General features: G+C 43.9%; 1 protein-coding gene across 2 annotated transcripts in view; it reads right to left on the bottom strand.

Moving 5' to 3' along the window:
* AFG3L2 (AFG3 like matrix AAA peptidase subunit 2) overlaps window positions 1-21,901 on the bottom strand; it is a 52,168-nt gene that overhangs the window by 1,942 nt on the left and 28,325 nt on the right. For both annotated transcript variants that reach the window (XM_003924912.4, XM_074383784.1), the window contains exons 10-16: window positions 20,921-21,074; window positions 19,292-19,399; window positions 19,071-19,196; window positions 15,701-15,811; window positions 11,828-11,943; window positions 7,934-8,134; window positions 5,799-5,993 (exon numbers count right to left, since the gene is read on the bottom strand). In XM_003924912.4, the coding sequence (XP_003924961.3) occupies window positions 5,799-5,993; window positions 7,934-8,134; window positions 11,828-11,943; window positions 15,701-15,811; window positions 19,071-19,196; window positions 19,292-19,399; window positions 20,921-21,074 (1,011 nt within the window). The remainder of the gene's footprint in view (window positions 1-5,798; window positions 5,994-7,933; window positions 8,135-11,827; window positions 11,944-15,700; window positions 15,812-19,070; window positions 19,197-19,291; window positions 19,400-20,920; window positions 21,075-21,901) is intronic.

Genomic DNA, 21,901 nt, shown 5'->3' on the forward strand with positions numbered 1-21,901 from the left:
GTGGTGGCTCATGCCTGTAATCCCAGCACTTTGGGGTGGCGGATCACCTGAGGCCAGAAGTTCAAGGCCAGCTTGGCCCAACGTGATGAAACCAAGTCTCCATTAAAAATACAAAAATTAGCTGAGTGTGGTGGCACTTGCCTGTAATCTCAGCTACTTGGGCAGCTGAGGCAGAACTGCTTGAACCTAAGAGGCGGAGGCTGCAGTGAGCCAAGATCGAGGCACTGCACTCCACCCTGGGTGACAGAGGGAGACTGTCCTCCCCCTCAACCCCCAACACACACAAAGGGCAGAGATACACAATGAAGGCAGGAAGGTTAAAATAGTTTACTTTTAAGTTCTATTAATTTGTTACAGCTGGACCATAAATTTGACACTACACGTTTTAACAAGCTACAGAAAAAGGGACCCCTGACGGCTTAAACACATGGAGGTGTGATGGTATCGTAAGAGGAGGGAAGAGTGTTAATGTTAGATCATCTGCCTAATGTGAGGAAAATTAAGCAGTTTAAATTATAAGTTGAACTCATAAAATGGACTTTTTTTTTTTTTTTGGAGACGGAGTCTCGCTCTGCCGCCCAGGCTGGATGGAGTGCAGTGGTACGATCCTGGCTCACTGCAACCTCCACCTCTCGGGTTCAAGCAGTTCTCCTGCCTCAGCATTCCAAGTAGCTGAGATTACAGGTGTCCACCATCACATCTGTCTAATTCTTTGTATTTTTAGTAGAGATGGGGTTTCACCATGTTGGCCAGGCTGTTCTCAAACTCCTGACCTCAGATGATCCCCCTGCCTCAGCCCCACAAAGTGCTGGGATTACAGGCGTGAGCCATGCACCTGGCCAGACTTATTTCTTGAAATTACTCCTTATTTGAAATTTAATCTATCTGTAGTTTGCAATAAATATTATGTTTTTAAAGATATAAAATTATGAAACAATTTTGTCTTTTATTATAAAATGCCTCAGATAGGTACAAAAGGTCTCCATGTAACCACTATCAACAATGATCAACTTAGAAATATTGTTTCAACTTTCTAGATTTTTAAGAAAATACCAGACGTCTTATCATCTTACCCATATATATGTATTTTTGTCTATATCTCTAAAAGATTAGGATTTTTAGAAAACCAGAATACTATAATGCTCTAATTTTAAAAATATATTGTCTGCATATATGTGAGGGGAAAAAAAGCCTAAATTTAGGATTCCTTCTTAGACCATCTTTATTTCTCAATTTGTGCACGTGCGCACACACCCACCCACCCCATAGTTGTGGGTGATCACTTAAATTTCAAGAATCTATTTAATCCAATATATCAAAAATGTATATACTATATATATATTCCTGAAACAGGGTCTCACTCATCACCCAGGCTGGAATGCAGTGGTGTGATCACAGCTCACTGCAGCCTCAACTTCTTGGGCTCAGGTGACCCTCCCACATTAGCCTCCAAATAGCTGAGACTACAGGTGCCACACCACCACACCTGGCCAATTTTTAATATTTTTAGTAGAAATGGGGTTTCACCATGTTGTCCAGGCAGTCTCGAATTCCTGGACTCAAGTGATCTGCCCACCTCAGCCTCCCGAAGTGCTGGGATTATAGACATGTGCCACAGGGCCTGGTCAAAATATTATCATTTCAACACGTGATGATGGGAAACATGATTGAGGTGTTTTACATTCAATTTTCTTCATGCTGAATCTTCAGTAACTAGCATGCACTTGACAAACAGCAGGTCTCGATTCACAGTGGCCACCAAGTGCTGAGTAGCTCTCTGCAGCTGCCTCGCAGGGCCACACAGGCTCAGGGAGAGGGGAACAGCCAGGGCTCTGCAGACAGGGCACCTGGGTCAGACCCTGGCACTGCCACTTACCCACCAACTAACTGTATGACCCTAAGCAAAGCTACCTGATCTCTCTCTGTAACAACTTCTTCACCAGAAACTGATGTAAGGGGTCACTAAGTTAGCCACATCATGAGGTCACAGGGTTTTCAGAAAGGAAACCTCAGGCAGTACCTGGTACACAGGTGTTGGGTGAATGCTGGCTAGTTATCCCTATTATCCTAGACACTGTGTCCAATCCTAGTTCCTCAGGTACACATTCCATGCCCTCACAGTGTCTGGAAGGCAGTGGTTTCAGGACCACGGACCCCAGCCCCTCTCCTCTCCATAGCCTCCTTATCTTCTGGCTGGCTCTGCAGTATTCTGCACATGGCTCATTTTCTCTGATGGACCAGGAAGTACTTCAAAACTGTCTAGTGTTTCAAGAGCCTCACCGTGATAACCCAGTTCTCCTTTCAATACACACACTTGGTTGTGCAGAGTACAGACATTGGGACTATGGACGGGTGGGATAACTGGGAAGACACTTGCATCACTGCAGACCTCATCAGTGCCTCACAGAGGGCTCATCTGGACTGGGCTCTTCTGCCTTCCTGTCTTTCACAGCTCAACACCCGGCTATCTGACAGCCCTGACCCCTGTTCATATTCTGACCTCACATGTGCCTTGCTCAAATCTCGGGTGTTGAGACCAAACTCTTTATCACTCCCTTTCCTCCCACTGCCCAGGGATGCCTTGGAGTCATTCTCGGGCTTTCTTCTCTTTTGTTCTCTATGAAGTCCTGGTTTTCCAGCTCTGCCTTTGCCTTTTTATTTCCATGGCCACCACTTCCTGCTCCAATCCAGCTAGCACGCTGCTACCATCCTCTCCTAAAATTACCTTTTCATCATTTCTGCTCAAGATTCCTTAAGGACTCCTTGAAGAACTACTATAAAATAAGGAGGCCGGGTTAGACCATTTTAAAGATACTTCTACTTCCAAAGCCGTGTGCCTCAACTTTCTACCTAGCTCTGGAGGACCTGGAGCTTGTAAAAGCAAAGTAAAACTTGGAAACCCTAAAGTCATTATGCCAAGGGGAAAAGTTAAGCTTGGAAATTGAGTTGCACAAAACCTGCCTTCCTTTTGTCCCTAAAGACAAGGTTGCGAAGACAGAAACCATTTAACTTCCCAGGTGGCCTCCCTCACTCATTGCTCACAAGGAAATTCCTCGTGGGCTCAAAAACCTTTACCCTGAAACAGAGTTCTGCTGGATCTCACCCTGACAATGTGAACAGCTCATCTTACAGCAACAGAAAAAGACAATGCCAGAAACCATCCCACCGCTGACCTGAGACAAATGCGTATCTGACTTCTTCCTCCACTACATGTTTACTTTATCACACGTAATATGCAGACTTACTGAACAAGAGACACATGCATAACTGATGTCTCTCTACCCCTGCTTTCACGTCACATATGGGTTCAGTGAGTGAAAATCAAAGTCTCACAAGAATGTGACCACTCACCTCACCACCTATCCTCCCCTGTTTTCCCTTCCTCCTTCCATTCCAGCCACTCTTTTCCCTTTAAATATTCAAGCCCTCAAAGCTCTCTGGAAAAAGCAGAGGCCACAGATCCCACTGTAACTGGTGTTGCTTTTTCCCTGGGCACATCCTCAATCTTAATAAACCTCTTAAGCTGACAGATCTGTCTATGCCACTCTTGGGTCTGCAGGATCCACCACCAGCAACTGCAGCAGGTTCAGGGGTGCCCCCTGCTCCACGCCACACACTCCTCCTTCCCCTTCCTTCTGTGACACGTTCATCTTTCTGGGTACCTCGGCCCTGTCTCCTGCAAAGCCTTCCTGGACCACTCTGCCCACGCTGGCCTTTCCTCCCGCAGAGCCCTGCTGCATGCTTTCAAGTGTTTTGGGGATGCTGGCTTGCACTCGTTTCACTGCACATTTTTGTGAACTGACAGCATGGATTCTTCTGAATCACCTAACATAGGGCGTACTTACAGTTGGCTTTTTGAAGACTTGCTGATTGAACAGCATAATCATAGTGAAAAAAAGCCCCATAAAACTGCATACCTCAACCATACCTCGGCTTTCTGTTGAAACTGCTCTCTATAACCCAAATGTGAATAAGGAATTAATGACTGTGATTTCCACCCTATCCAGACAATGTGTAAACAAATGCTAATCTTGGCTTTTGTGAACCACTTAAGTAACAATCAGAATGTCAAAAGTACCCTGACCCTCGGAGTGTGTCCGAAGTCCCTCACTCTGTCTTCGCCCAGGAATCCAACAGAATGTCCAGAACCCCCTCACCCTCATTCCCGCCCAGGGGGTGATTTACAGAATCCACTAGCACTCAGAACGTCTGAAGCCCTTCACCCTGACCCCTGCCCCTCACCCTCACTCCCAAGGTGGTTTTACGGGTATAAAAGGTCTTGACCCCTCCTTTCAGGGCCACGAGTTGGAGAGACACGAGTCCTCCGTGGCTGCTGGCAATAAAGACACTGAAATTTGGCATACTTCTGTCTTGGTGTTGACTTCCTATGCTCGGGCCAGTACAACAAAACTGACTGCAAAATTATAACAGCAAGAGCAATTTGGCATGGCTGAGACTCCACCTTGCTTCTATCCTCACAAGCTATCCTCACTAGTTCCTGCGTGTGGGACAAGCTAACTTCGGGAAGAATTTACTTTATAGTTTAAATAACAGCACTTCCCCAAAACTAAATTGCCCCTGTAAAACTAATGAAAGGCTACCAAGTGAGGAGGATGAGAGAAGCCTGAATTCTACTAAGATGTAGGCATGGTTAAATAATCACCAGCCATCATTCTGGAGGTCAAATTTGCAACTTCCCCAATTATTCATGCAGATAACATCTCTACTATAGAACTTAGGTTTGGCATTTTGAGACAGCTTTTCAGCTTTTTGCATTTCTGACAACCAGTGGCTCCACCTGGACTCAACAACTGGTCCTGTGGCCTTACCCAGGAACTGACTCAGCACAGAAGGACAGCTTCCATGCCTTAAGATTTCACCTGCACCCCAACCAACCGGCATTCCCCATCCACCAAACTATCCTTAAAAAACCCTCCTCTTGGAGGAGACTGATTGGAGTAATAATAAAACTCCAGCCTGCCATTCAGCCAGCTCTGGATGAATTAAGCTCTTTCTCTACTGCAATTCCTGTCTTAAGAAACTGGTTCTACCTGGGCAGCAGGCAAAATGAATCATTAGGCAGTTACATGGGAATATGCTTTTGTGTCAATCCCTTATAAAAGGCTTTTTCATTGTGTTTTTCTCATTATAGAATATTTATTCAAAGATTTTTTTGAAATTCTATTTTATTCACACGGACTCTGGAAAATTAAGAGGTTATCAAATGCAAGAAATCCACTAGTTCAGAAAGGGTCCCTTCCTTTTGTAGGTGCTATCAAATGAGGTACAACAACGACAAACACAAAGTATGCTTTCTCATGGAAGTTCATGAGCAAGCCACAGGTAACTTTCATGCACCAATTTCCTACTTATCAGTTTGGCTGCTCTTTTACTTGCCCTTGTCATCTTTCACTACCTATTTATTTCAGAGGTGAAAAACAACGGTAAATTCCAATCAGGCAATCATGTTTCTCATTAGCAGTACTGTAAACTATCTGGTGAGGAAGAGTCCTGATTTAATTGTTTATTTTGTAGTTGTTGACATACTTCATTAATCATTCAGTCACATTCCTAAGAGCCACAGGAGCCGGGACAGTGTCCACTTCTGCTCACCACCACACTGCAAGCCCCCATGAAGACAGAGCAGACAATAAAACATCAGAATGAATGGACTCATGAGTGAGCCAGAGAGAGAATTCTGCAGTCTACATGCCAATCAAAACAGTGTGTCCATGTATTGCTTTAATCTTTTTTGTTTTGCAAAACTGTAGAGAATCATTCCCACAACTGGCACCTACCTTCTCTACATCAGCTTTCTTTTCTGTGAGAAGAGCTACTGTTCTTTTATAAGCATCATTAATAAGTATTCGCACTTCGTCATCTATCAATCTTGCGGTGGCTTCACTGTAAGGTTTCTCCAATACCATGTCCCCCTGACGTGGGAGGTCAAAGGAGATTTGCCCAACCTTTTCACTCATGCCAAACTGAACAATCTGAAAAATATATGATTAGTGGTGGTTACATATGATTGCTCTTTAACCATACAAAATCTACATAGCAGCCTGGAGCCAGCTAAAGTGCACAAGGGTGCTCTGTGTAACCAGCAGCAGCAGCAACACAGTGCTTTAAACTCTCAACTAGAAACACAAAGCCCAGGCATAACACCTACAACAAAGTAAGGATGCAAATCCCAACAACTGTATGATATTACTATCTGGTTTCTTTCTTTCTTTCTTTCTTTTTTTTTTTAAAGACAGTCTTGCTCTGTCACCCAGGCTGCAGTACAGTGGCACAATCTTGGCTCACTGCAACCTCCACGTCCTGGGTTCAAGCAATTCTCGTGACTCAGCCTCCCAAGTAGCTGGGATTACAGGCACCCACCATCACACTTGGCTAATTTTTTTATTTTTAGTAGAGACAAGTTTTCATCATGTTGGCCAGGCTGGTCTTGAACTCCTGACATCAGGTGAGCTGCCCGCCTCAGCCTCCCAAAGTGCTGGGATTACAGGTGTGACCCACCCCTCCTAGCTACAACCTGGTTTTTTTGTTTTGAGACAGGGTCTTGTTCTGTTGCCCAGGTTGGAGTGCAGTGTGTGACCATAGATCACAGAAGCACTGACCCCCGGGCTCAAATTATCCTCCCATCTCAGCTTCCCAAAGTGCTGGGATTACAGGTGTGAGCCACCATGCAAGGCCTGATATTACTACCTGTACAAGGGCAGGTAGAGAAGAAACAAGAAGCACCTGATAGACCTGAAGAAACAAGAATTCCCCCAGCTGCCAACAGGTTCTTCCCAGGAAGAGTGGTGCGCCACTCACACTGAGGAACACATGAGACTGGAAGGGCACCTGCACTTCCCTGTTCACTGAGTCCATGGGATCCACAGGACAGTCTGAAGAGGCTGATCCAGTCTGGACCCATGAGCCCCTAAAACTGACCAGCACCACAAAGGAAGAAGCTTCTGCAAGTAAGACCCAAACTGACGGGAAAAAAAGAAAAGGCCTAGATATGGGTGGAGATCAAAACCAGCCAGGGTTGCTTGGAAGGTAGGAAACCACATTCTCACCACTTCATAAACAGCCAGAAAAGCTCCTAGGCCTCCTCCCACCTAAGAGAGCAGCAAAATAAATTTCACGTAAAAATAGGCAACAGAAAAATCCCTTAGAAAGTCATTATAAGAAAAATATAAGCTAAATAGTATCTCCAGAGATAAGAAAAGTGGGATAACAAGATGTGTCAATATTACAGAGGAAATCCATATCTTATTAAGTTCAAAACAGGCTAAAAGTAGATCTTTCATATCATATGATATATGGCATGATATATATGATATGATATGATATGAAAGATCTACTTTAATCAGAACTAGAAAAGCTTCAATGAGGTGCTGGAAAAAAATACATATCAAACCCAACACACCCGGCCTGAAATTAAATACTGTAATTTTACAAAGGTTTCTCGGCCCAGCGCACTGGCTCACGCCTGTAATCCCAGCACTTTGGGAAGTAGGGGTGGATGGATCACCTAAAGTCAGGAGTTTGAGATCAGCCTGGCCAACATAGAGAAACCTGTCTCTACTAAAAATAGAAAAACTAGCCAGGTGTTGGGTGTGGTGGCACGTGCCTGTAATCCCAGCTACTTGGGAGGCTGAAGCACAAGAATTGCTTGAACCCGGGAGGCAGAGGTTGCAGTAAGCCAAGATTGAGCCACTGCACTCCAGATTGGGCAACAAAGGGAGACTGTCTCAAAAAAAGAAGTTTCTCTTTGTAAGTTTTTATTGCTTTAAAATGGACTTATTTTATGAGATAAACCTTGCCTAGAAAGCCTAAAACAGTCAAGCAACAACAGTACTGTTTCAGAGCCATTCATGGAATGTCAATTTCTCATGCAAATATGAACAAATAAGGAGAAAACGCACTCTCATATACTCACTTGGGCATATGCACTCTGAGTTACTTTTTTCAAGTCATCTTGAGCACCAGTTGTAATTCTTCCAAAAAAGATTTCTTCTGCGACTCGACCACCTAAAGTCATACACATCCTATCCAAGAGCTGCTCTTTGGTATAGAGGTATTGTTCTTTTGGTAAATACTGAGCATAACCTAGTCCTTTGCCACGTGGGATGATGGATACCTGGTAGGTAGAAAACACAAAGTGTTGAAGATCCTACTACAGATGGAGACTTGATCAAAACATCTGTGTATAAACAGAAAAACTCATCGACTAAAAAAATAAGCACAACAGCCACACGGTCCATCGGCTTTGGTGGGATGAGACCTAGTAGTGGTGCCTGCTCAGGAGAAGTAGTTTCTCTCAGGATAATTTCACCTTAGAGTTCAATATGGCATTTTTTTTTTTTTTTTTTAATTTTTAGTAGAAACAGGGTCTCAATTTGCTGCCTGGGATGGTCTTAAACTCCTTGCTTCAAGCAATTCCCTCACCTTGGCCTCCCAAAGTGCTAGGATTACAGGCATGTGCCACCATACCCAGCCAATTTTTTGTTGTAAAACTCAATTGAAAGTATTCCATCTTGACGGGCGTGGTGGCTCAAGCCTGTAATCCCAGCACTTTCGGAGGCCGAGGCGGGTGGATCACAAGGTCAAGAGATCGAGACCAACCTGGTCAACATGGTGAAACCCCGTCTCTACTAAAAATACAAAAAATTAGCTGGGCATGGTGGCGTGTGCCTGTAATCCCAGCTACTCAGGAGGCTGAGGCATGAGAATTGCCTGAACCCAGGAGGCGGAGGTTGCGGTGAGCCGAGATCACGCCATTGCACTCCAGCCTGGGTAACAAGAGCGAAACTCCGTCTCAAAAAAAAAAAAAAAGTATTCCATCTTGACATTCTGACAGTTCTGAGGCTGTGCAGGATTCATTCAACTCTGCTGTCAGACGCGGCCACACCCTCCTTCAGAGGAAGTAGGGGACAGCAGGCCAAGATGCTCAGCAGCCTTCGCTTTCCAGTCCTCTTTTGCAATTAAGTAAATTCCTTTGATTTTTAAAAAAATTCACTTTGAGAGATGACAAATACGGTAAAATGCACCCATTTGAAGTGTAGAATTCAATGAGTTTTGACAAACATAACCTCAAGCCACAATTAAACCACATATTGGTAGAGTCTTTCCCTCCACACCCAACCCCAGGCAATTACAGACATGCTTTCTGTCCCTACAGATTAATTTAGCTTCTAGAATCTCATATAAGTGAAATCGTATGACACATACTTCACTGTTTGGTCTCGTTCTCAGTTTTTGAGATCCATCAATACTGCTGTGTGTATTAATAGTCATTCATTTTTACTGCTATGTGGCATTTCACTGCTGCAAATATACCAAAAACCCATTTCATTCTTGATGGACATCAGGGTAATTTTCAGTTTATTGATATTATAAATAAAGTAGTAATAGTCTTTGCACAGATACAGATTTTCATTTCTCTTAGGGAAATAAGAGTCAAATTGTTTGTCACATAGAAGTGTTTGTCTACCTTTTTAAGAAATTGCCAAACTGTTTTCCAAAACAATTATATCATTTTATATTCCTTTTTTTTTTTTTGGCAGAGTCTCATTCTGTCCCCCAGGCTGGAGTACAGTGACACGATCTCTGCTCACTGCAGCCTCTGCCTCTTGGGTTCAAGTGATCCTCCCAGGTTCCAGCGATTCTCCCGCTAGGACTACAGGCATGTACCACTATGTCTGGCTAATTTTTGTATTTATAGTAGAGACGGGTTTCGCCATTTTGGCCAGGCTGGTCTCAAACTCCTGATCTCAGGTGATCCGCCTGCCTCGGCCTCCCAGGCTGGGATTCCAGACATGAGCCACCACACTGGCTCCGTTTTACATTCCTATCAGCAAAGTGTGAGCATTTCAACTGCTCCGTATCCTTATTAACAACAAAGACAGTCTCTTTTTCATTTTAAACATTCCAACAAGTATGTTCAGGTAGCTCATTACGGGTGAATCTGCATGTCTCTGATGACTAATGAATACCCTGCGTGTGCTTAATGCCCACTCATATATCTTCTGTGAAATGCATGTTTAAATCTCTCACCCATTGTTTTACTGGGTTGCTTGTTTCCTTACTATTGAGTTCTAAGAGTTCTTTATATGTTCTAGATACAAGTCCTTTGTCCTATATATGTACTGCAAGTATTTTCAGATGGTATAGCATGTCTTTTCATTTTCTTAACTGTCTTTCATTCAAAGAGAGTCTTAAATGTTGATGAGATCCCATTTATCAACTTTTTCTTTTATGGTTCATGCTTTTTGTGTCCCAAGAAATTTTTGCAAACTCAAGGCCACAAAGATGTTTACCTGTGTTTCCACCTAGAAGTTTTATAGTTTTAGTTTTTATGATCTATTTCAAATTAATTTTTTGCATATGATACAAAGGTTAATGTTCACCTTTTTTCCTGTGAATTCTCTGTTGCCAGAACCACCCGTAGACAAGGCAATTCCTCCCCCTTGAATTATCCCGGTACCCCTGTTGAAAACCAATTAACCAATAGTGTGTGAGTAGCTTTCCAGGCTCCATTCCACCCCACTGGCCTTCGTGCCAGTCCTCTTACTCGCACCATACTCTCATCACTGTAGCTGCACAGTTTTAACACTGGGTTGAGTGACTTCAACTGTTTTGGCTACTCTTACTCATCTGTATTTCCGTATCGATTTTAGATTCGGCTTCTCAATTTCTACAAAAAAATTCTGCTATAATTACAAGAGATTGCTCTGAAATTATCAATTAGTTTGGGGAGAACTAACATAACACTCCATGAGCAAAGTCTACCTCTATTTTTATTTAGGTCAATAAATTTAAATATGCATGTCCTATAAATATTTTCTTAAATTTATTCCTCCATATTTCAAGTTTTTAGATGCTACTGAAATTGCTATTGAAAATGAATTTTTAAAATTTCATTTTCCAATTGTTTACTGCTAATACACAGAAATACAATTGGTCTTTGTATACTGACCTTGAATTCTTCAACCTTGCTAACTTTACTTATTAGTTCTAGTGGCTTCTCTGTGGGTTCCTTAGGATGTTTTATGAAGACACTCTAATGTTGTCTTCTCTATGAGGGATCCCCCACACCCCTGGCCTGCCTCAATTCCCAGCAGCCCTAATATCCATTGCAAGGCAGGGAGGCAGCTGTTTTGTATCAACTGTGCTGCAGCAGTTCGGGAAATGCCCAGTTGAAAAGCAGAAAAATTAAAAAATCTCACTTGGTTCCCCGCTGTCTTTCAGGGGTAGATTTCTCTTTGGTCTCTGCTTACCCTTTTGCCAGGCTCTCTGGGATCGCTACTGTGCATGTGTAGTTTAGTGATCAACCTGGGATTTGGGCAGTTCCTACTTAGATTCGGGCCTCACTCCTTTGTAGTTTTCTCGCTTCTGGGATTCTTCCCATTAAATTTCCAGTATTATTCAAGTCCTGGATTATCTCCTCTACCACCTCAGAATAATAAAGCCTATGTTTCACACCACTGTAGTGTGGAGGTTACAGAAAATTCTTAGGCAAGAAAGATACAAACTCCTAGTTCAAACCCACTGCAGCCGCTGCTTTATAGAAGCAAACTCTCCTCCAGCTTTGGCCTGCTTTTGGACACTTTGTGGTCCCTTTAAATAATTTTCTGTCCAAATTTTACAATTTATCCATGGAAAGGTTTATGCAACAATTTCATTCAACCATGATTACCAGAAGTTTTAGCTAAAAGCTTCTAAATATCTTATTTCCCTCTCCTTTGTGGGAGTGTAGCTTGCTTCTTGAGTGACTGCAGCAAGCAGCTGCTCACGCGTGCCCTGGCTGCCTAGTGCAGCCACCCTGCTTCACCTTTAAAAGCGGGTCTGCATGCTCCAGATACCAGCCGGCAACCGCATGGCCTGCTTCGTGGTATGCCACAGTCTTCTTCTCCTCGGGCTGCAGAACCTGCGTTTTCTTCTCTAAGCCTAACAAAATAACAACAAAAAATCCCAAGCCACTATTTTAGTGATGCTGACATTAAAAGACAGTTATATAGCACTATACATCGCCTTACCTAAAACAGAGTTTGGAGACTGAGTTGCCTGTCAGAATCCAAAAATTCCCAATCAAGGCCAGGTACAGTGGCTCATGCCTGTAATCTCAGTACTCTGGGAGGCCGAGGTGGGTGGATCACTTGAGGTGAGGAGTTCAAGATCAGCCTGGCCAACATGGTGAAACCCCATCTCTACTAAAAATCCAAAATTAGCTGGGTGTGGTGGTGCTCACCTGTAATCCCAGCTACTTGGGAGGCTGAGGCAGGAGAATCACTTGAACCCAGGAGGCAGAGGTTGTTGTGAGTTGAGATCACACCACTGTACTCCAGCCTGGGAGACAGAATGAGACTCCGTCTCAAAAAAAAAAAAATAAGTAAATAAAAATAAACTAAAAAAAACTTTTAAATTAATAAAATTTCTAATCAAGGTCAGAATAAAAGCAAAAGATCAAGTTCAAAATACACACAACTACAGCAAAAAGGCACTCACTTCCCCCATCCATATGCCTGCCTTCACCCTATCTCTCTTTTAAGCCACATATCCAGTGTTTTAGGAAACAGAAATGTAAAATAAAATTCAGCACTGAGGTCAATTTGAAACATGTAAAACTCACAGAAACCCAAACTATGGAACGGTCCTCACTGCTCAGTCTAGGTACTCAGAATTTTCAAATACTGGACACAGGAAGATCCCTGCCATAAGACACTACCTGTTGTCTGCTCTGCTGGAAGGCAGAGGAGAGTCTGGGAATGCAGGGAGCCAGTTCAAGATCTGGAGCTACCTACGTGGAGTCAGCCAGGCTGATGCTGCTGCACTCTCACCTAACCAGCCCACCCTACGGCTCAGAGCAAGCTAACAGAGGTGGCAGAGCAGATACAGAGGGCAAACCCTGGAGACACAAGGCCCACAAGACCCATGCTGGAGCCCACGTACACCACAGTGCTGACCAAACTCCAGTCGAAGCATGATTCTTCTCTGGCCTGGATCAAGGCAGGCTCTGCCCCTCACTCCGTACCTTTGTGCTGTAAGAATTGATGGCACTGTTTGTACTAAAACAAATCATCACACAGTGGCAAAAGTAGTTTTGCTGTGTTTATGGTAATTCACCTGAGAGAATTTCTTAGCTGACAGCATATTAAGGAGACTGGAAGACAAAAACAAAAGCTGTGCTCCCAATGACAAGCCGACAAGCATAGGCCACAGGGCGGGAAGTTACGAAACAGGAGTTAAGTCTGTCTGCAGATGAGCACTTCTGACTTATCTTTCCCCACAGTTCACCTCATTTTCTCAATGCCTGTCTCACTACAAAACACTGCCAGCAGGGCCAGCTGCTGCCTCGGAGCAAAACCTATGGCTGGATGACTGCCTGGTCTGCCCCACCCTCTCTGATTACTTTTCTTTAACCTAAAAAAGGCATAAATACAGTTTTCACCTGTCTCTACAGTTAATTATATTTTGCTTCATTCCATTCACAACTCTATCATCTGAGGTTTTTTCTTTTTGGTAACAAATTTATAGAATAAGAGGTCTAGTGACTCATTTACCCAACAATTCATTGTTTACTGAGCACCCAGCCCCAGTGAACCACATGGCTGTACCAGCCTCTATGTCTTCACCGGAAGCCCCACTTGTCTGGTTTTGTACCCTCTACTCAGCTGAGCTGTCAAAAGTCACCATAACAGCCTCACTGCCAAATCCAAAGTTCCTCCACCTCCCCCACACCCCAGTGCAGCCTTGCCCTGCTGCCGGCGCCTCATCTCCTGTCCCCTCCAAGCTGTGGGCCCTGTCATTGGCACCTCTTCCTCCCTTGTCCGCTGATGCACCTTCAGTGCCTGTGGTGCCATGAGTGCTAGTGACCTTGCTGACTCACCTTTCTCTCCTTTTACCAAATGTGGGCAATGGGTAACATTTCCTCTGCAACTCCCTTTCTCCCAGGAAGGCGGCTCCAAGTGTCCCCACCCACCCTCAAGTGTCCCTACACCGCTCCAAGTGTCCTCACTCTACCTGGTACACCCTGGGACCACCACTGCCTGTTCCCGAGTCACACAGGCCTACCCTACCCCGGCTCACATGCAGGACAGCTCATTATCTGCCGTGCCAGCTGCCTCTGTGAGTGCCCCATGCTCCTGCTGTCTCTTAATCTGTCCTCATTTTTTTTGCTGGCTGTCACCTGTGCTCCCCCTGCTAAGCTGCGGGCTCACGGTGCTCACAGTGATGACTGCAAGGTTCTCTGCCTCCAGATGCTTCCCTCCTCTTCAAAGACAGATTCATTCTCCTGAAATATCACTGGTCATTATGTTACTCGATGGCTCACACTCATTATGTTACTTAGGCAGCAAGCAATGGCTCACACCTGTAATTCCAGCACTTTGAGAGGCCGAGGCAGGCAGATCATCTGAGGCTGGGAGTTCGAGGCCAGCCTGGCCAACATGATGAAACCTCATCTCTACTAAAAATACAAAAACTAGCCGGGGGTGGTAGTGGGCACCTGTAATCCCAGCTATTCAGGAGGCTGAGGCAGGAGAATCACTTGAACTCAGAAGGTGGAGGTTGCAGTGAGCCAAGATCAAGCCACTGCACTCCAGCTTGGGGGGCAGCGGGAGACTCTGTCTCCCCTCCCAATAAAAAAAAAGGAGTTCAAGACCAGCCTGGCCAACATGGTGAAATCCATCTCTACTAAAAATACAAAAATCAGCCAGGTGTGGTGGTGCACACCTGGAATCCCAGCCACTAGGAAGGCTGTTCACTTGAACCCTGGAGGCAGAGATTGCAGTGAGCCGAGATTGCGTCACTACACCCCAGCCTAGGCAACAGAATGAGACTCTGTCTCAAAAAACAAAAAACAAAACAAAACAAAAAAACCCCACCTTAATTCAATACTGGCCACAGGACAAAATTTTAAAAGCTTTTGAGCTTAACATTCAAGGCTTTCCAAAATCTAGATTTAAATAACCTTTTGCAACATTACCTTACTTTCTCCCAGGACCCTGGATCTGACCAGTTTACTCTCCCTCCCTAACTAAACATAGGGTGTCACCCAACTGCCTCAAGTCCATTTTGCCAGGCCATTTCCACAGCACACCCCAGCTTTCTCCTAAGCCTGGAGCATACTCCTCTTCCTCTGTGGAACTCTGCCTGGCATAGGGCTTCCCCCTCCTTTGTATGTCCAAGTACTTGAATTGCTACTTGTCTTCAGGGATTACATCAGAAGCCCTATGGAATGCAAAGAAAACGTGCTATATGCGCTCCCACTGTGCTGGCTGAGGAAGCACTTCCAGCTCCACACCTGTTATAGCTATTTTACACCCATCACCTGTATCCAGCACAGAGCACTTCTAATGCATGTGATGAAACTTTTGTAAACAGAAAGGTTGTGAGCTTTTTAATAAACTTGACTGGTATACTTCATGGGTAGACACCTCGCTGCTGGCTGCCTGTACAAGCAAAGTATTCATGAGCTGCCATCACAAACTCACCCAGCACCACTGACCTCCATGCAGAGGACAAGGGGCAGGGGATGTTGCGGGGAAGGAGAAGGAGGGGAGGGGCCATGACACCAGGAGAGCAGGTATGGTGAACCCCAGGGCTGGACGGATACACTTTCTTTGTTTCTAGTTCTTGCCCAGAGAAATCCCCGGCCTCAATTCATTTTATCAGCTTTTCTATTTGAGTTACATTGTTTCCTTACCACCAATCACTCGCTCAATTGCCTGTTCAAAGTGTTTCTGATTTATGGAATCTGAAAGGTGCCTTGCAGCAATCAACGCGGCTTCATTACAGACATTGGCAACATCAGCACCTACAAAATGAACACAGAACAGCTTACCCACTGAAATATGCCAAATATGGACAGGCAAATCTATAATTTTTAAATCAGTAGTACAATGAATAAAGGTTTTGTGTAAATATAATTCAGTTTGGCTCATGATAACCCTAAGCTATTCTACCTTTTAATGTGACCCTGGTATAATTCTGGCCCTCTGAACTAAGATGAAAGTATTAGTAGTAAATAATTAGACAACTATTTACCTTAATAGACAATATGGCTCACATAACAGAAAACTAAGACAGCATTTAAAAATGCTCATTTAAATAACTTAGTTCTACCACCTGTGTTGGGAAAATGGCTTGCATGGATATTAGGTAAAGTTCTGATGTATATGAGAATCCTAATTTTCATAATCACCTAGTACATTCAGTGAAAAAACTAAATATAATACAGCTAAAACTTGTCAAATGCTTTTTAGATCCATCTCTTTAAATATTCAGTTAAATATATGGCAACACAAATAAGCTATAGCACACCGTATGTGTTCAATAAATAAATGTTAAAACATTATAAATTTCAGGCTGGGCATGGTGGCTCACGCCTGTAATCCCAGCACTTTAGGAGACCAAGGCAGGTGGATCATGAGGTCAGGAGTTCAAGATCAGCCTGGCCAAGCTGGTGAAACCCCATCTCTACTAAAAATACAAAAATTAGCTGGGCATGGTGGTGGGTGCCTATAATCTCAGCTACCTAGGAGGCTGAGGCAGAGAACTGCTTGAATCTGGGAGGCGGAGGTTGCAGTGAGCCGAGATCGTGCCATTGCACTCCAGCCTGGGAAACAGAGCGAGACTCCATCTCAAAAAAAAAAAAAAAAAAAAATTATAAATTTCAACGTCCAAAGACAAGTAAAAAGTAGTCCCCTGGAACATTTAAGATGACCATCTTCTGATCACACTATTGTATACAATCTTTTCATACTTCTCAAACTGTTATTTCATTTTGAATTTTAGGTGCAGAGAAATAGTGAATGGGAAAGGATATTTTAAATTAAATTATTAAAATAAGCACATGAAAAGATGCTCAACAAACATCACTAGTCATCAGAGAAATGCAAATCAAAACAACAGTGAGAGGCCAAATCACACCTGCTAGGATGGCTATAGTAAAAAAGACAGTGATGAGTGCTGGCAAGAATGTGGAGAAACTGGGACCCTCACATATTACTGGTGGGACTGGAAAATGGTGCAAGTAATTAAAACAGCCTGGCAGTTCCTCAAAAAGTTAAACAGAGTTACCGTATGACCCAGCAATTCCACTCCTAGGCATATACCAAGAGAAACACTATGACCACAAAAAATCTGAACACCAATGTTCATGGCAGCAATATTTGTAATAGCCAAAAAGTGTTAACAGCCCAAATGGCCATAAACTGATGGAGAGATCAACAAGATGTGGAATAGCCAAACAATGGCACATTTACTTGGCCATCAAAAGCAATGACGTTCTGATGCCTGCCACAATTTGAATCTATCCTGTTCCTTATGTTAAGTGAACATAAGCCAGGCACAAAAGACCACGTTTTTATTTTATTTTATTCTGAGAAGGAGTTTTGCTCCTGTCATTCAGGATGGAGTGCAATGGTACAATCCCGGCTCACTGCAACCTCTGCCTCTCAGGTTCAAGGGATTCTCCTGACTCAGCCTCCCCAGTAGTTAGGATTATAAATGCCCACCACCATGCCCAGCTAATTTTTGTATCTTTAGTAGAGATGGAGTTATGCCATGTTGGCCAGGCTCGCCTTGAACTCCTGACCTCAAGTGATCCACTCACCTCAGGCTCCTAAAATGCTGGGATTACAGATGTGAGCCACCACACCCAGCCAAAACATGTTTTTATATAAAATGTCCAGCATAAAAAAATCTAGAGAGACAGAAAGTTTGTTTGTTTTGAGACAGAGTCTCACTCTGTCACCCAGGCTAGAGTGCAGTGGGGTGATTTCGGCTCACTGCAACCTCCGCCTCGCGCGTTCAAGCGATTCTCCTGCCTCAGTCTCCTGAGTAGCTGGGGTTACCGGCATGCACCACCATGCCCAGTTAATTTTTGTATTTTTTAGTAGAGATAGGGTTTTACCATGTTGGCCAGACTGGTCTCCTGTCCTCAGCCTCAGGCTCAGGACAAAGTGCTGGGATTACAGGTTATCAGCCACCACGCCCAGTCCAAAATGTTTTAAAATTATAGTGATGGTTGTACAACTCTGTAAATATACTAGAAGCCACTGAATTATACACTCTATCCAGGTGATTTTTAATTTTATTTCAATAGAGCTTTTAAAAAAATGTTTAGGAATAATTCCTACAATATTTATAGAAAAAATATGTTGTCAGGAATTTGTCACAAAATACTCCAGAGGAAGAAGAAAGAGATGAGGGTATAGATAAAAGTAAGGTTGGATGTGAATTAGTAATTGTTCCCGAAACTAGGTGATGGGTACAGATAGGTTCATCACATTATTTCCTCAAAATCTGTATATGTTAGAAATTTCCCATAATAACAAAGTAAAAATAGCCGGGCACAGTGGCTCATGCCCATAATCTCAACACTTTGGAAGGCTGAGGCAGGAGTTTCAGCCAGGAGTTTCTGACCAGGCTGGAGAATACAATAAGACCCTGTCTCCACAAAATCAAAAACCCAGCTGGGCATGGTGGTACATGCTTGTAGTCTCAGCTATTCGGGAGCCCGAGGCAGGAGGATCACTCAAGCCCAGAAGGTCAAGGCTACAGTGAGCTATGAGTGCACCACTCAGTCCAACCCGGCAATAAAAGGAGACCCTGTATCAAAAAAAGGATAAAAATGAGAATATATGCTTAGGAAGCCTACAGTGAAGAAGTGAAAAAGTAACAAAGTAAACTGGCACCTCATAACTGTTACTGATTTTTTTTTTTTTTTTTGAGACGGAGTTTTGCTCTTGTTGCCCAGGCTGGAGTGCAATGGCATGATCTCGGCTCACCGCAACCTCCGCCTCCTGGGTTCAGGCAATTCTCCTGCCTCAGCCTCCTGAGTAGCTGGGATTACAGGCACACGCCACCATGCCCAGCTAATTTTTTGTATTTTTAGTAGAGACGGGGTTTCACCATGTTGACCAGAATGGTCTCGATCTCTTGACCTCGTGATCCACCCGCCTCGGCTTCCCAAAGTACTGGGATTACAGGCTTGAGCCACTGCGCCCGGCCCCTAACTGTTACTGATTTTTAATGTACTTTGCAAGAGGGTCCTGTTATTTTCCACTCACCTGAAAACCCAGGAGTTAAAGATGCCAGTTTTCTCGCCAATTTCTCCTTCTCCAGGCTACTGTCCAGTTTTAGTGGTCGGAGGTGAACTTTGAAAATAGAAGCTCTTCCTTTTATGTCTGGTGGTCCTTTAGAAATCATTTTTAAAGAAAAGAAAATCATATTGAAACAGTCACACCTACATTCATGAGCACTGGACCTGCCCCAGTGAACATCATCTCACCAATAAAGATCTGCCTGTCGAAGCGCCCCGGCCTAAGCAGTGCAGGGTCCAGGATATCTGGTCTATTGGTGCCGGCCAAAATGACGACATTTGTTGTTGTGTTAAAACCTGAGAGGATAATACAAATGCAATCACTATTAAATGACAAGAAGCAGAAACCAACAGTGCAACATCAGGAACATATGAGCATTGCAAATTCACAGCTACACTGAACACATTCTCTATTCATTATCCAGTGTTTTTCAATTGCAAACTTTATTTTTCTTACTATTCAGCTTGTCCTTAAAGAAAATAATCACATATTAAAGTTGTAAGAGTAAATGTCCTAAATATAAATAACCAAATATTTAAATTTATTCAATTAGAAATTTAAACGATGATGCCAATTTTAAAAATGTCTTAAAACCAGATTAAATTTGCAAGGGATGTGTCTGACACCCTGGGCCACAGACGACTAACTGCCCATCTGAAGGTGGTTCACAACTCCACATTCAAGCAGCTCAATTCTCAATGTAAATCCCATGGTCCCAGATCCTTCATCCTTAGGACTCTGGCATGGCAGGAGCTCCTGGGTGAATTTCCCTCAAATGCGATGCTCCAATGTGAACCCAACATGGGCTGGCCATCACAGGACAGAGGAGGATCTCTACCTTCTTATTCTGACTCTATGCCTGGCTTCGATGACTAATGACACTGTGCTTCCCCTTTCTGTACAAACAACTAAGCATCATATATCTTCCAGCAGGAAGAACTTACTACATCCTGAAAACTGGCAAAGAAAAGCTGACTAGCATGGAAAGACTGCTATTCTCTTAATAAAAAAGTACTCAAAATTTGCTAAATTCATACTTGGTTAGGCTTAGATTTTCCTTATGCTTCAGAGATGGTGATGATTTTGAGAATAAGAAAGCAATTCTTTTGTGACTCATTTAACCAACTCTTCTCTTATTCAAACACCAGACACAACGACATCTTAACACCAACATTAAGTTATGCAGGTGGCCAGGAAATAATATTTTGCTATAATTTGTACTGGTATAAAAGAGCCTTTTATAAGAGCTATTGGTTTTAGGGAATGCTTTTTTTGTTTGTGATACTCAATACTGGAATAAGGACTCTCATTTGGGGGAAATGAAAGGCCTAAGAAAGTGCAGCTTAAACTTAGGAAGCTGAGGCAGGAGGACGGCTTGAACCCAGGGGTCGGAGGATGCAGTAAGCTGAGACTGCACCACTGCATCCAACTGGGTGACAAAGCCAGACCCTGTCTCAAAGAAAAAAAAGTGCAGCTGGGCCGGGCGCAGTGGCTCATGCCTGTAATCCCAGCACTTTGGGAAGCCGAGGCGGGCGGATCACGAGGTCAAGAGATCAAGACCATCCTGGTCAACATGGTGAAACCCCGTCTCTACTAAAATATAAAAAATTAGCTGAGTGTGGTGGCGTGCATGTGTAGTCCCAGCTACTCGGGAGGCTGGGGCAGGAGAACTGCTTGAACCCGGGAGGCAGAGGTTGCAGTGAGCCGAGATCGTGCCACTGCACTCCACTCTGGCGCCTGGCAACAGAGCAAGACTCTGTCTCAAAAAAAAAACCCAAAAAGTACAGCTGAAGATACAAAGCCTTGACCCCACTCACCGTCCATCTCCACCAACAGCTGATTGAGTGTGTTCTCCTGCTCACTCTGCCCTCCGAAGTTGCCTCTTCCTCTCTTCCTTCCCACTGCATCGATTTCATCAATGAAGAGGATGCAAGGGGCATTCTTCCGAGCAAGGGCAAATAAGTCTCGGACCTTGGCGAAAACAGAAACAGAGAGTCACTTGACCAGAGAACATTATTTATCCTCTGAATAAGAAATAAAATTAATTGGCCAGGTGTGGTGGCTCACGCCTGTAATCCCAGCACTTTGGGAGAGAGAGACAGGCGCAGATCACCTAAGGTCGGGAGTTTGAGAATAGCCTGACCAACATGGAGAAACTCTGTCTCTACTAAAAATACAAAATTAGCCGGGCATGGTGGCGCATGCCTGTAATCCCAGCTACTTAGGAGGCTGAAGCAGGAGAATGGCTTGAACCCGAAAGGCAGAGGTTGCAATGAGCCTAGATCATGCCACTGCACTCCAGCCTGGGCATCAAGTGAAACTCTGTCTCAAAAAAAGAGAGAAATGAAATAAATCTCCAGCTTCCTGTCCCATGTGCAGACAATCTTTTTGTGATACACACTGTAAGGTACATTTTTAAAAAAAGAGTTACAAGTAGGAAAGCAGTAGCAAACCTCACCATCAGTCACCTGCCCCCTCAAGGAGCATCAGAGACAACTCCCCACCCGCCCACCCCCATCCCACACCCCGACTTCACTCGCCAAAAGTCCAGGTCTTCTTGCCTGAATTTCTGGATGTTCATTCCTACACTGCTCTGAACACATCTACTAAAATAACTCGTATCCTTCTCCAGCCTTCCCTTTAAACTCCAGATCTGTGACCTACAGACCCATACCTTCAAAGTTCACCCATCCCATTCCGGCATGAACAGGAACTCAGCTGTCCCAACAAGCCTCAAGCAGGAGTCTGCATCTTCCCCTACACACTGGCTGGAGCTGAAGTCCATCTCACACCCCACT

Source organism: Saimiri boliviensis, chromosome 13 (assembly GCF_048565385.1).
Source record: "Saimiri boliviensis isolate mSaiBol1 chromosome 13, mSaiBol1.pri, whole genome shotgun sequence".
Classification (NCBI taxonomy): domain Eukaryota; kingdom Metazoa; phylum Chordata; class Mammalia; order Primates; family Cebidae; genus Saimiri; species Saimiri boliviensis.